General features: G+C 43.1%; 1 protein-coding gene across 1 annotated transcript in view; it reads right to left on the bottom strand.

The window, feature by feature from the left end:
• Cul4b (cullin 4B) overlaps positions 1-10654 on the bottom strand; it is a 41309-nt gene extending 30655 nt beyond the window's left edge. The window contains exons 1-4 of the mRNA XM_038316469.1: positions 10580-10654; positions 4601-4774; positions 3301-3879; positions 1221-1336 (exon numbers count right to left, since the gene is read on the bottom strand). Of these exons, the coding sequence (XP_038172397.1) occupies positions 1221-1336; positions 3301-3879; positions 4601-4774; positions 10580-10640 (930 nt within the window). The 5' untranslated portion in view covers positions 10641-10654. The remainder of the gene's footprint in view (positions 1-1220; positions 1337-3300; positions 3880-4600; positions 4775-10579) is intronic.
• Positions 10655-15276: the final 4622 nt, after the last annotated feature.

The raw sequence follows: 15276 nt of genomic DNA, 5'->3' as shown, positions 1-15276 counted from the left end.
TTTTGTCTCGAGGGGAAAAAAAGAATCAGGTAGGACCAAGGAAATGGCTCATCAGGTAAAGGTGCTTACCACCAAACCTGCCAGCCTGAGTCTAATACCTAGGACACCTATGGTAGAAGGGTTTAATTTCTGCAAGTTGTCCTCTGACTTCCACATGTGTTATATGATGCAGATGTCAACTAACACCCCCACACACACTCTCTCTCATATAAACACAATTTTTCTTTAAATTAAGTTCTTTTTTTAAAAGATTTATTTACTTATTATGTATACAGTATTTTGTCTGCATGTATGCCTATGGCCAGAAGAGGGCACCAGATCTTATTATGGATGGTAGTGAGCCACGATATGGCTGCTGGGAATTGAACTCAGGAAACTCAAGACCTCTGGAAGAACACAGCCACTGCTCTTAACAACTAAGCCATCTCTCCATCCCTAAATTAAGTTCTTTAAAGGAGGTGAGGAGTGGCAAGATGGCTCAGTAGGTAAAGGCACTTACCATCAAGCCTAATGACTTGCATTCAATCCCTGGGACCCACAGGGCGGAAGGAAAGAACTGAATCCCCTAAGTTGTCCTCTGACTTCCACACATGGTTTACCCATACACATACACACAGAATAAATGTATTTAAAAAAAAAAAAGAAGTCAGAACAAAGGATGTGAGAATGTGAAAAGCTGCATGTCATGAGGCCGTTCTTAAAGGTGGGTAACAGAACTAAGCAAGAATGCCACAACAGAAATAACATCCCACAGAAAAAACTTCTAGGATCTCTGCTATAGCATTATAGTTTAGTTCATACCTCTACTACACCAAAATGTAACTGAGTTCTTATCAGAACTGCCCAATTATGTATCCCCAGTTTAAGTAAGGCTACGTGCTGTGACCATAAAACGGAAGGTACCAATTAACTAGTAATGAAACAAAGAATCTACTACAGAACATATTTCAGAAAGTTAAAACACAAGGGTATGGAGAATGGGTCAGCAGTTAAGAGCACTCCTCCATGACCCAAGTTTGATTCCCAGCACCCACTTGTCAGGTAGCTCACAACCACTTAATTCCAGCTCTAGAGGCATCCTAAGCCTCTGGTCATCAAGGCACACGCATGCTTCAGCATGGACACACGGACACACACAAAAATCTTTAAAGAAGGAAAATACAAATGCATGCCATCTTGACTGACATTAGTCAAATCTGGTTTTATACACTAATACATACCTGGTAGAGTTCTTCTAAATTGTACTTAATTGAAGTACTATTCTGAATAGCTTCCACTGCTTCTTTCAGCTTCTGCCATGTCTCATCTGTATAGTTTTCTGGTAATTTAGGCTTATCTAAATAATATACAAAAAATTATTAGAAAATATTCAGGATATGGTAACTAAAGAACTATAAAATAGAACAGCATTGCTATTTTAGGAACTTTATTATACCTCAATATTAAAGTAATATTGAGTATTTATTGTAACTCAGTATTAAAAGTTCAGTATAAACAAAATTTAAGATGCCAAAATACTATTAAGTCATTTGACTCACCTATGAAAATTGAAGGTAAACGTTTTTTTCTCCTATTGATTGTATTGCTTCAAAAAATTCAAGAATGATAGATAAAAATAGCAGTCCTGATCTCATTTTAGCATGTGTAAAACTGAAGCTGACATAAATCTTGTAGTGAAGATTTAAAACACTGAGTACGTAATATGTGAAAAGTATTTTAGAAACTTCTTAGAAATTCTCCCAATAAAATGCCCACAGTGAATATTAACACCTCTATTTTACAACTTAAGAAACTGAGTCTCGAACTTATTTGGCCACCATAGCTAGTCAGCAGCAAAGCTGGGATTCCAATCTAGGTCTGTTTGACTCCCTAATTATGCAACAATCACAGAAAAGGAGGGAACTTAATGAAAATTTAAAAACAAACCAGCACCCAAATGACTCCAGAACCAATAAGGTATTTTCAGACTGAAAAGAAATCTTAATCTAGACTTTAAACTTTATTCACCAGCGATAAGTGAAACAAATTAAAGATTCCAAATGCCTTAATGCCTTCAGGAGAAAGAAAAATAAAGTCTCTGAAATTAATTTGCAAATGCAATTAGGATCACAGCTCATTTCTTGAAAAAATCCTTCCCTATTAAATCATTTATCTTTAAGTGAAATAATGAATGAATTTGTAGATACAGCTCATATTCACTTTAGAAAGCTCTACTAGTAAATCAAAAAGAATGTAACCCGAGAGCCTGAGGATGGAAAGAGGGTAATACAAAAAGAGAAAGGGTTAAAAACAGACAATACTATAAGCCCCTACGCGAGATAAATAGCACATTGCTCTTTTCCACAGCAACATTTCAAACACAGGCACAGAGTAACCAATTCACACCATGCTAATACTTAGGAACAGGACACTTTCTGGTAAAACCTAAGTTCATTCATTTACTTCCCCATCTTTAAGAAACATCCTAGCATCTATTACACGCTAGCTGAGGATGGTTAAAAAAAAAATCAGAAAAACAGAGATACATTCAACAGATAAGAACTTAGCTCAAATACATTTTAAATGCTGACTATATTTTCACTGGTGCCTACATCACATTCCCAATCAGTAATCTCAAACACAGCATGCTCCAATTTCCTAATAGCTGCAGGTCAACCCTTGAAACGCACGTTTTCGTGAGGAAAGATGTAGTTAACTATTTCTAGCTTTTGTGGTCGAGTCCCTGCTGTTGTGTATACACAGCCGTTTTCACTCAGACTTTACCTTTGGGAAGAAATACAGAAAAAAAAAACCCAAAGGTTTTTCAGCAAATACTCTTCCCACAGTGAGTTTCACAAACACAGTACTCTATACTAAGAACCTAACTATAAATTTCATTCGAACATAAAACTATCAACCTTGTACCTGCATTTTTAGGGGCTGGAGTATTTGGCCTAAAAAATAAAAATCTCAGTAGTACCAAGACTCACTATGCACCTAAAATGTTCCTCTTTAGACAAGTTTCTCACCTGTAAAATCCGCACCATCCTGTGTTTTAAGGAACAACAGATAAGATATAATGGATTGAAACAGACCTCAAAAACATTGCACGGAAACATTAAAGAGTGTGCTTCAGAGCAAGGACACAAACACCCCAGAAAAGGAACCCGCTACCAAAAATAGGGCCTCCCTTCCACTCACTGATTATGCATAAAACATTAGGCGACCTCTATACTGTTTAATATATTAACATAAACAGCGCACGTGACTGCTCAAGTGTCAAATTTTTAGCAAGTGATTATGGATTTTGGCCTTGGTTACCTTTAAAGTTCTTGATCACTAACTTCTTAGCTGAGCCAGGCTTGCTGTTAGCAAAGCTAGAGACCGTGGAAGATGATTTAGACAGGCCGTTTGCATGGTGCACTGAAGCCATAGAAGAAATTAATATACTCTTATTATTTTTAAGTTGCTGCTGCTGCTGCTGCTGCTGCTGCTGCTGTGAGGTTGCAGCAGTGGGCGATGATGAGGAAGATGAGGAGGAAGATTCCTCAGCCATTTTCGTTTCAAACCCTACAAACTCCAGGGTGTCTTCAAAACGCAGCTTCTTCTGTATCGGTACGTGGCTGGAAGTGGCCACTGGAACCCCGAGGCAGCAGGACGAGGTTGAAGGGGACGCCGAATCTCTAGGTTGTGGAGGGGTGGAAGAGGTGGAATCAAAGTCTTCTCTCTCGTTACTACTGTTACTGCTGCTACTGCTGCTACTGCTGTTACTGCTGTTACTGTTTAACTTTCTCTTCTTGGCAGAGGTGGGCGGAGTGGTGCTGGTGTTACCATCAGTGGCTGATCTGACCTCCTGAGCAGCAGCAGCAGCAGCAGCAGAGGGATTGGGGGAAGAAAAACCTGTTGGAAACATGAAAATAGCGGGGTCAACAGGCAGAGCATTAAAAACCTACGTTTATGTGCCTGCGTGCGTGGAGGATAAGTGGCAATGCTGAAGGGGGAAGGGAAGAAAGAGAGGAGAAACACAGAGGACGAGAAGGAAAGTGGGGGGGGGCACACCGCGGGGAATGGGAGGGCTTGGGAAGGCAGATAGGCTGCCACCGGCAGTGAGAACGAGGCGGGGGAGGGAAGCGAAGGAGGCAGACAGGTAAACGGCTGTGCCGTGCCCCCTCCCCTGCTGGTCGGCCTCTCTCCCCCACTTTCTGCTGGAGAGACTCAGGGAACCAGTGAAGCTTGCAGCTCCTCCTCCTTTTCTCCCTCTCGGGGAGGGGAGACGCCGGGCTGAAGGGGGGAGGGGGAGCGAGCCGAGGCTTGTTATTGTCAATAGCACAAGAGGCTAAAGATGGCGCCACTTCCGGTCACGCGGCGCCCGTGGAGAGGCGGCGTCACCCTCGCGGAGTGGGGGGTGAAGAGGAGGACCCGAGTGGCTCGGGAGGCGGGGGTGCCGGCTCGCCGCGAGGCGGCTGAAGAGCCCGCGAAGCTCGCTCGCTCCGGGCAGCTCGGCCGAGCTCCGGCTCGCGCACCCCTTCCCTGCCAGCACCCTCCTCATCGGGGCACCCTCACCACCAGTCACCCCTTCCTTAACGGTCCCGCGGGGAGCTTCGCGCCACAGCGTCCTTACCGGAAGTGCCTGGGCAGACACTTTTCATAGCTCTCTGATCCTGAAGCCTTGGGGTCCGCTGGACTTGAGGTGGGGGGGGTGGGGGAGGGAGCTCGGGGGGTAAAAGAGGTGGATAGGGAGGACGGGGCGGGTCCTGGAGACACCTTCGGCCCTCTTGATTGGAGGTTTCTGAACCTGAGGAGGGCGGGGAGATAGGTGGGGGGGACGGGCGAAGAAGCGGGAAGGCTCCCGTGAGGCTGAGTAGGTGGTGCATGCTAGGGGCGGGCTGAACTAGCTGGGAAAAGAAGAGGGTGGGAAGAAAAAAGTAAGTGGATGGGAAACTTTGAAAGAGAAACAGGACTGAGGTGGAGCGCAGAGACACGGAAGGAACTCGAGATCGGGAAAGCCTAAGTTTGCCTTCGCTAGAGAGGGCTAGCCCTGTGTTCAGAGAGCAGAAAAGGCGAGAAGGAAAAGTTTTCGACTCGGTGGAGCAACACATGGCTGGGTTTTGTCTGTGACACAACACCCCAGAGGGCCCGCATTTTGATTGTCTCTATAATGACACCAGCTGTAAAGCCATGAGCATTTTTAAGATGGCTGGCGAGAGGAGGGGTACCTTATAAGGCCAAGTAACAGCCCCACCCAGCACAATTTCAGGGTCCGTCCTCCCACCCCATCAGTCAGTAACTCAGTAATTTGTAGCCCAAAGCTAAGCCTTACTTCCTCCACTTACAAACTCTCATATTGGCAAAAGTCTGTTTCCTTACCAGTGTGTTTCATGAAACCAAGTTTTACAAGTGATTCTTGGCAGAAAAAAAAAAGCAAAACCTCGCGCCAGGTGGTGACAGCATGGCTTTAATTCCTGCTCTCAGGAGGCAGAGGCAGGCGGATCTCTGTGAGTTTGAGGCCAGCCTGGTCTACAGAACAAATTCCAGGACAGGCTCCATAACTACTGAGAAACCCTTTCTCAACAAACAAACAAACAAACAAAAAACCCTCCGAATTTGGTTAAATTGCCAGCAATAAACCTGTCAGAGACCAGCTTAGACAAAAATACCACTTATCCGGGTAGGGACCTGGGGATTAGAAAACTTGGAAAGTCCTTAGGACCTAACTTAATCTGGGGGGCATTCTTAGCCAGCGCACTGACAAATCCCTCTCTTTCCAGCATTCTGGTGGCCAAGGCTGAAGCAGCTAGTGTGAGACCAGGCTGGACTACACAGACTCACAGACAGCAAAAGTTAATCTTAGGGTATTCTCAGCAGGAGAGACAAACTCAAAGAAAACTATAGTTGCCAGTGTATTGTTTCTGCGTTTTAAGTGCAGAAATAGTAAGCAGCTTGTATGGAACAGTTCACATGCTCTATGCCACCCCAGAAACCCACCTTTGAAAAGCCAGGGAAGGAAAAAGTCTCAAACTTCTCTAATATTATTGGTTTTTTTTTTAAGGGATAGAAATTACTGCGGGGAAATGCACGTTTGGAATAGTCAAGACAAGATAAACACAATGTTCATGCTAGATCTCAAAATGGGAGTTGGCAAGAGGAGAGAGGAAGTGTAGTTTTCAGCTATGAAAGGTTTTTGTTTATCTAATGTAAAGAGCAATGAGACTAGAAGCTAGGATGTCAGGTTGAAATATGGAAAATGAAATTTCAAAAGTGTCCGGGACCGCTGTGGTTCTACATGTTTGTAATCCCACTGTTTTGGAAGAAGAGGCAGAAGGCTTGCCAGTTTGAGCTATATAGCCTAAAACCCTATGCAAAAAAAGTCTGGTACACCAAACATTTGGTCTATCATATAGGAAACAGTGGGCAACAAGGTGAGGCTTTCATATGGAGAGAACTGGGTAGAGTAAGAACAGCTTCGAGTGGTAATTAAGAATGAACACTGCAAGTAAATCACCTTTCTAACCAGAAGGCCACAGGCCTCGGTGTCCTGAAAAGCCCTTACTATGCAAATTCTCCAGAAAGTTGCCATCTTAAGCTGAGTGTGACAGCTCACATTTGTATTTCCAGCACTAAAGAGGCTGAGGCAGGAGGATTGCTTTGAGTTCAAGCCCAGGCTGAACTAAAGAGAAGATATCTCAATGAAAAACAAAACTGGCCAGCACCTTTGTGCTAGTGGCTGACAAAAGCTCTAATGGAATTTAGGCCCCAAGGGCCCATGAAAGATGAAAACCAGACCTGCAAGGTGACTTGGGGGAAAAAAATCTGTGTTTCAGCACAGGGCAGTGCTTGCTAATTGTCACTCTTTCCCTAGCAACCATTAACTGCTAGCAGGACCTCTTGGAGGAAAGGAATCTCACTAGCCCAACCCCCAGCAACTGTGGACAAGGTCTGGCTAAGTCTCTCAGGCCAGATGAACTTATTTGGTAGCTCATACTGTATTTCAATTCTCCTGCCTAGGCTCCCAAGCAGCTTACACGTTGAGTGACAAATTTGTGGAAATTCTCCAAGAGGTTGAATTCACTAACCACACAACAGTCAAGATGTGTAACATAAAAAAGCATACACTTAAAATGTGTTCCACATAAAGAAGCTTGTATCTTGTGAGTTCAACTCATTGCCTCAGAAACATTCATTAAACTTTACAATGTACACTTATTACAGTGAGGTACATGTATTATTGGTATTCTTTTTAAGCAGCCTTTATAAAAGTAACTATATGCATACAGGAAAACATAAACAAAGACTATTTTTCTACTGTTCATTCCCTTATTTCTATAATATATATACACAAACACACACATTTTGATGGCTTTTCGTTTGGTTGGTTGGTTTGTTTTTGTGAGATAAGATGGTTTCATTTTGTGACCCAGGCTAGTCTTGTTCACAGCTCTTTGCCAACCTCAGCCTCCTGGAGGCTGGGATTAGAGAAGTGAACTACCACATCTGGCTGTTCCCTTTTTTGATCATGGAGATTCCCCAGGGTACTTGGTTGTAGGCCCTCTCAGACAAATCATACTTGCTATCAGTGAGACACTTGTGGAAGTTTTGTTACACACTGAATGGGATTTTCCTTGAAAATAAGAGATTGCTTGTTCAGGAGACACTGAATGTCCCTGAAACAAGCCTTAAGAATATGTGAGCACAGTGCTTGGGGTTTACTATGATGATTTACATAGATGTCTTATCTTGTACTCCCACAGTTTCAGAGTTAAGAATTCAAGACTCAAGCTGGATGCTAGTGATTATAACTAAGGACTTATGCCAAATATTTGGGTGCTGTGCTACTGAGTTACCCAGTGTGGTAGACACTTCATTATCCTGCAAAGTTGAAGGGCTTGTATGGCAATAGTATGAAGTTCTGTGGGATAGAAGAGTAAGCATCATCAAATTGATGTGTCTTTTTTTGTTTATAAACATTAAAATATAAATTTCTACCTAAAAAAAAGATATGTGCGTCAGGAGAATCATGTGATTGAGGCCAGTCTACGCTATATAGGCCTTTGTCTCAAGACACATAAAGAGACACAGGAGTAGAAGTGAATATTTGTAATTCCAGCATTTGGGAACCAGAGGCAGAAGAATCACGAGTCCAAAGCCAATCTCAGCAATACAGCAAATTTAAAGTCAGCTTGGGCATTGTGATACCTTGTCCGAAAACAAAATAAGAACTATAAAAATAAAATGGACAGATAATGAAGGATCATGATCCACTATTTAGGTAAAGCCCTTTAGATGATAAATGTAATGCATGCAAACAATAAAACCAGAGACTGAGCACTGAAAACATTTGAACCTTTAGCTTCTCAACTCAGAGACTTCATCAGTCATGGCTGTGGACCGCTGTAAAGGCAGATTTATAAACTGAAACAACCAGGCCATTCTCTCTGAGGATTTGATGGAGGGAACTAGACCAGTCACAGATTAATTCTCCCTATGGTGATGCCAAGCACTCACTTACCATGGAGCTGCTGGGCCCCATTTATACTTCTGCTCACTTCATCAATGATTACCACAATTTCCCACCCCCTGCTTTAATGTTTGCTCTTATAATGGGTTCAGGGGTTTTGTCTCACAAGCAAGGCAAGTTTAAATTTAAATCAGCTGTTCCCTCTGATTTCACAATAGAATCACCTGAGGGAAGTTTTGGGGGTTCTCTGTTGTTGTTTAAATCTTGACCTGGTAGAGCACTTGCCTAGCATGTATGAAGCACTAGGTTTGATCCCCGGTAGCACAAGAGAAATGTTCTGCCATGATGGACTCAGTCCGAACCAGAACAAACCCTTCCTTCCTTAAGCTGCTGTGTGTGCTGTATGTGTGTTGTCACAGCAATGAGAACAGTAGCTAATATGAAGACCAAGCTTGCATGTAGTTCCCATCCTTATGAAGAAGGAACATAGCAAGAAATACACCTATCAGCCAAGAGTGCTATTTTGTTTTAGACAATCAGTTCATTCCCTGGCTAGACCTTCAACCAGAGAGAGGGAGAAATCAGCTCCTCCTCCTTCTCCCAGCAAAATCCAGGTAAATGCTGAGTAAACAAACCTTGCCTGAGAGCCCATTAGAGTCTGGTTGCAGAGTACACAGAAACAACCCTTGCTCTCAAAATCTTCTCCGTTGGCCTAGTGGGTGAGGGAGCCAATTACTACCAGGCAGTCATGAAAGGAATTTTGCCAGAGACTGCTGGCTCTGCCTGAGGCAGAAATGAAGACTGATGGGATGAAGTGGAGAAAAGAGGCAAAAGTGAGCATCACCTTCTGAGAAAGAAATTCAGCTGAAAACATTGGAGCTGACCAGGCAAGAATGAAAGGGGGTTGAGAGCATCAAGGAAGAACATAAGGGACACATTTAAATCTTAGAAGAGAGGGAACTCAGCAGGGCCAAATATCAGGAGCCCAGTTACTAAGGCACAACTTTCCATCCTAATTAGATGCTGGAGCACTAAAGAGGGGAAGCAAGGCCACATCTCTCCCCTGTCTGCTAGTAATTCCTAGGCCCCTTAGCACTAATGCTTAGTCATAAATCCTACTTTCTCTTGAAGCTGTGGCCTTACATGAGTTGCAGTGGTTTAGGAATCAAGCTGAGAACCTCCAAAGGAGAGAAAGGACCCGATAACATGCAAAATAGGACCCGATAAAACCAGAATACTATGCTACTAATGTATAAGAAATTCAAATGAAGCTGGGTGGCGGTGGCGCACGCCTTTAATCCCAGCACTCGGGAGGCAGAGGCAGGCGGATCTCTGTGAGTTCGAGACCAGCCTGGTCTACAAGAGCTAGTTCCAGGACAGGCTCCAAAGCTACAGAGAAACCCTGTCTCGGAAAAAAAAACAAACAAACAAACAAAAAAAGAAATTCAAATGAACAAATCATCATTTGGAAAACTGTGAGCTGTGTGCCAACTCTGGCTTTTTGCTGTCTGTGTAAATAAAGTTTTATTGAATCAGGGCTATACGCATTCCTTTGCATATTTTCTGTGGCTGTATTTGGGTTAAAACAGAATTCAGAGTTGTACTTTGTTGTTTTGAGACAGGATTTCTCTGTGTAGTCCTGGCTGCCCTGGAACTCACTCTGGATTAGGATGGCCTCAAACTCACAGATTCAAAAAAAGAAGGTGATTATAAAGCATGCTAAGAATTTTTTTTCATATTAGGGATAAACCATTTTTAGGGTTGCATATTTCTTTTTTAAGTACACTGTTTTAAACATTTTACAACAACCAAAAACACTGTCTAATGAATATTACACAGGATATATTTGAAATTGAATTAGATCAAGTGAAAGGTGTATTTGAATTTGTGAGAGATTATAATATGACCCCTCAGAAATACGTTGGTATATGACTCCATCTTCTGATGACTGTTGATTGGCTCACACAATAAACAATGCAAAATTTCATTAAACTTTAAATAACAAAAGCCTAAGTGTCCTCTGACGGTCCTCCCCTGGAGAAATGCATTCCCGCCTTCTCCTTTTGTCATTTTACCATTCACACCCTGCTTAGCCGCTTGGGTAACAACCATATGGCTGTAACTAGGTTTTACTAGTTCACTCACTGTTATCTTCTGAGCTGGAGTCTTTCTCTCTTCTTTCTCTAGACGTAGTTGGATATGACATCCTCTCTTTGGGAGCTGTGAGAAAACAGAGAACTCACTTGTAAGGCAGTTTTAAGAAAATCCTCAGATTTGGGTAGACTATTCATCCGCTCCCCCTTATTGCCTTCCATTACTTCGGCTTTTCTTACATGCTGGGGCTGAACCCCAGGCTTCATGCCTACATTACAACTCATATAGTTCATTTTCCTCTTCCATGTAAAGATGATCTGAAAGTAAAACATGTTTTCTTTTTAATATCTGAAATTGGAATTCCAACTCTAGCCTGCTGTTTTAAATTACAATGCCTAGTCAGATTTGTATAACATGCCTTTAACCCTAGCACTTGAGACTGAGGCAGGCAGATCTCTGAGTTCAAGGCCAGCCTGGTCTACAGAGGGAGTTCCAGGACAGCTAGGGCTGTTACACGGAGAAACCCTGTCTCCAAAAATAAAATAAGCCGGGCAGCGGTGGCGTATGTCTTTAATCCCAGTACTTGGGAGGCAGAGGCAGGTGTATCTCTGAGTTCGAGGCCAGCCTGGTCTACAGAGTGAGTTCCAGGACAGGCACCAAAGCTACAGAGAAACCCTGTCTTGGAAAACCAAAGAGGGGGGGGGGGGAAGGGAGGGGGAAGGGAGGGAGAGAGGAGGGAGGGAGGGGGGAGGGGGGGGGGGGGGGAGGGGGAGAGAGAGAGAGGAGGGAGGGAGGGAGAGAGGAGGGGAAGGGAAAGGTGGGGAGGGTGGGGACGCGAGGGACAGTGAGAGGTGGGAGGGAGGGGGAGGAGCCTGTGGAAACCGGGGTGGGGTCAGGATTAAGTGGAGGGTAGTGTAAGGTTCCAGGTTCTTCCTTACTGTTCCGAGTCAGGGTAGCTCCTTGACTTGGAGTTCCCTGACTGGACTACTGGCTGGGAAGGTCCAGGCATCCTCCTATCTTCACCTTCCCAAGGGAAGAGTTTGAGGAAGGGGACAATCCAAACTCAGGTTCTCCCATTTGGGTTTACCGAAAACACTTTCCTGACTGTGCTCTTTCCAGTCCTCCAAGCTTCTTTTGACCTGTCCTCCGTCCTCCGTCCCAAGATACTGTTGTGACTGAGGATCTTTCTGTGCCAGAACCTTGGCTATGGACTTTCCCTCACACAACACACTTAACTGATTCTAAGAAGTTTCGCCCTAACTTCTTCACATCACCAGTAACATACCCCTTTTAATATAACATAAACATTTTAACATAAACATAAACATTTGAAACACTTTAAACATTTGATAATGACATTCAATACAACAGTGAGAATAAAAAGTTAGCTCAAAATCAGTCTCCACTCAGAGGCCCTAAATCTGGCCCACCTTCCTAGTTTCTAAAGCAAACATTTTCACTCTCTCAGAAGGCTTGTTTAACTTACACTGGAGGAACAGCAAAAATTCTTTTGTTCTATCATTCATGTGATCGAGCTCTCACACATGAATGTGTGATCACAGAGACCTTCGCAAAGGCATCCATCGGTGAATGAAACCACTACAGCATGGAGAACAGACTGGTGTCAAACCCCACCTACCCACGCACCCACGCACCCACCCACCCCCGCTGCGTAATAAGTACTCTCTGATAACTGACAGCAGATCTGACCAATCCATACAGGATCACGTTTCTGAACAACAAAGGGTTTGTGTGATGTCGTAGCCAATCAAAATGAAGCCTTGCCTTTGTGGTTGAAGTAATCTCAGCATTCAGTGCGAAGCCGAAGCTGGAGGCTGAGCTCAAGGCCAATCTAGAATACGTCAGCTACATATAGTCCTTGTCTCAAAAACCAAAACAAAATAAAAACCCAGCAAACATAAAAACTCTCAGAACTATGCGATAATTTGATATATTCCCAAAGACTGATTTATACTTGCTCTCACAGTACTGTAACCTTGGGGACACCAAGAGGTCACAAAGCTGTTATGTGCTTTGACAAAGTTCCTAAAGTGACAGACAAGAAGACAGGTGGCTTCATTATCACTGGGAGAGTAATGTGTCTTCACTCTTGGCTAGGTCTCCATTGACACAACAGTAAGCTAGAAGGGAGGGGACACTGGGCTCCCTACAGGGTCTCCACTGAGAGCTAAGGATGGAGGAAGACACAAAGTTGAGATTCTCATAGACCTCCACGGGTATGACTCTAGGGCTCTCCAACTCATCCACAAGTAGGTCATGTAAAAAATTTTCCTTGGCATTTGACTGGAGTTTATCAGTTCTAAAATTCTCTGTGTTACAAGGATACTTCTTGCCTGGTCCTTGGTCTACAAGGAGTAGAATTTTCTCAAAGTTTTATCTGTGCCTTTAGTATCTCACATACACTCCTTTCATGTGCAGGAATGTGATATGTGAATGTGATTATTGCTTGGATAAGGGAAAGACTGCAATAGAATAATAGAATTGTAAGCAGAAATGGTGGTGGTTATATCAGTGTTTGCTCTAATTTAATCTTTTCAGCATGTTTGAAATGCTTTATAATAAAAGTTAGAAACCAAGACAAAGGGGAGATTAATGCCTTAGCAATGGTCAGCATCAGACTTGATCCCTCAAATTTGGACCAGAATTAAGATCAAAGAATAAATGTCTTTTCATTATAACTTAAAAAAGGAAGGCATTTTATAATGGATATATATATATATATATATATATATATATACATACATACATACATATTTAAAAGTTGGGGGAGGGGGAAAGCCATGAGATTCTGATGATCTCTCAACTAACTTGTATTTGTTGGGACTCTTTTGTCAAGTGCCAGAAACCCAATTTGAATAAGCTTAAGAAGAAAATGAAGTTGATTGATTTATATATCCGGACACCACAACCCTCAGTCCCAACTAGATCCAGGAACTCAAGTACTATCTTGGTTCACACTCCATCTCTTCATCTCTTATCTCAGTTTCTCTCTATATAGCTTTATTCTCTTAAGAGTCTTTGTTTCTTTTGGTTTGGTGTTTTTTTTTTTTTTTTTTTTTTTTTTTTTTTTTTTGAGACAGGGTTTCTCTGTATAGCCCTGGCTGATCTGGAATTAGTTCTACAGACCAGGCTGGCCTCAAACTCACAGAGATCTTGAGATTAAAGGCATGTGCCTCCAAGAGTCTTTGGTAGATACGCCAGGGATTCTAGCAGCCTTACTTTACAGTTGGAAGCTGAAAAAAAAAAAAAAGCTGGTGTGATGACGCCTGCCAAAACGTGGGAAGCAGACAGAGGAGGATCTGCAGCTCAAGGTCAACCTTGGCGTCACAGCTGGACTGCACAGCACCCTGTCTCAATACAAAGCAAAGCAATTCAAACCCGAGAGAGAAGGACTTCTCTGTTCTGATTTAGAAAAATGCAAAGTCATATCTCTAGTCTGGGTCTTATCTCTACTCCTTGAAGTTGCTACAGGGTCTAGCAGCATTTAATACTGTGGCTATTTCATCCTGGGGTAGCTGCCTTGCTGTGAGGTGCAGGGTGAGGAAATTGCCTGTCTGAGCAGATTTCCAAAGGCAGCTGGCAAGCAGAAATGCTAGGCAAATCTAAACAATAGACGCTTACTCTGTGGAGTTCAGCCTTAATAAGAGGGGAGGTGTGCAGTCTTACTGCTTCTTGATATGCCATGTTTGGTTGATATCCATGGGAGGTCTGCCCTTTTCTGTAGAGAAACTGAGGAGTGGGTGGGGGTGGGGGCAGAAGGGAGGAGATGGGGAGGGACTGGGAGGAAAGGAGGGAGGGGAAACTGCGGTCAGGATGTAAAAAAATTTAAATTGCACTTCTTAGATTTTGAATGCATATAATCATATCATTGCAAATAAGTACATTTTCTTCATTCTTTTATTCATTATTATTGTTATTTATTTTAAGACAGGACAATTTTATGTAGCTCTAGCTGTCCTGAAACTCAAGTTTTAGACTAGAGTGGCCTTGAACTCACAGAGATTCGCTGGTCTCTACCTCCTAAGTGTTGACATTAAAGGTATGCACTACCAAGTCTGGCTTCTTCATTCCTGTAGATGTGTATGGCTTATTTCATTTTATTTTTTTTAACGCATTTCAGGGCCTTCAAGACACAATGATGCATATCTGTCTGTGTCACGTCAATCTGTCACTCTTCCTGAATTCTAAGGGAAACAACTTTCTCTTTTTCCCCTTGCCTTTTCCTGAGAGGCTTTTGCTATGTAGCGCAGGCTATCCTCAAACTTGTGATATTCCTTCCTCAGCCTCCTGACTGGAATTATAGGCATGCCCCACCATTCATAATTAGGGGAAACAATTTGACTATAATACTCGCTGATGGCTATCCCCCCCACACCACTGCCAATCATCCTTTCACATCCCCTGTCCACTCACTGGCTTTTTGATGCTCTTTACTCTTTTGTTTGAAATTCTTGATGTTTAAGAAATTCCATTCTGGCCGGGCAGTGGAGGCGCACACCTTTAATCCCAGCACTCTGGAGGCAGAGGCAGGCGGATCTCTGTGAGTTTGAGGCCAGCCTGGTATACAGAGGAAGTTCCAGGACTGGCTCCATAGCTACTGAGAAACCCTGTCTCGAGAAACAAAACAACAACAAAAGAAAGAAAGAAACGCAAAAGAAAGGAAGGAAGGAAGGAAGGAAGGAAGGAAGGAAGGAAATCCTTTCTTTTCACTTGGTACCCATTGCATT

Source organism: Arvicola amphibius, chromosome X (genome assembly GCF_903992535.2).
Source record: "Arvicola amphibius chromosome X, mArvAmp1.2, whole genome shotgun sequence".
Classification (NCBI taxonomy): Eukaryota; Metazoa; Chordata; class Mammalia; order Rodentia; family Cricetidae; genus Arvicola; species Arvicola amphibius.
Note: the sequence above shows the minus strand (reverse complement) of the source record. Positions and strands in the feature narration are given on the sequence as shown.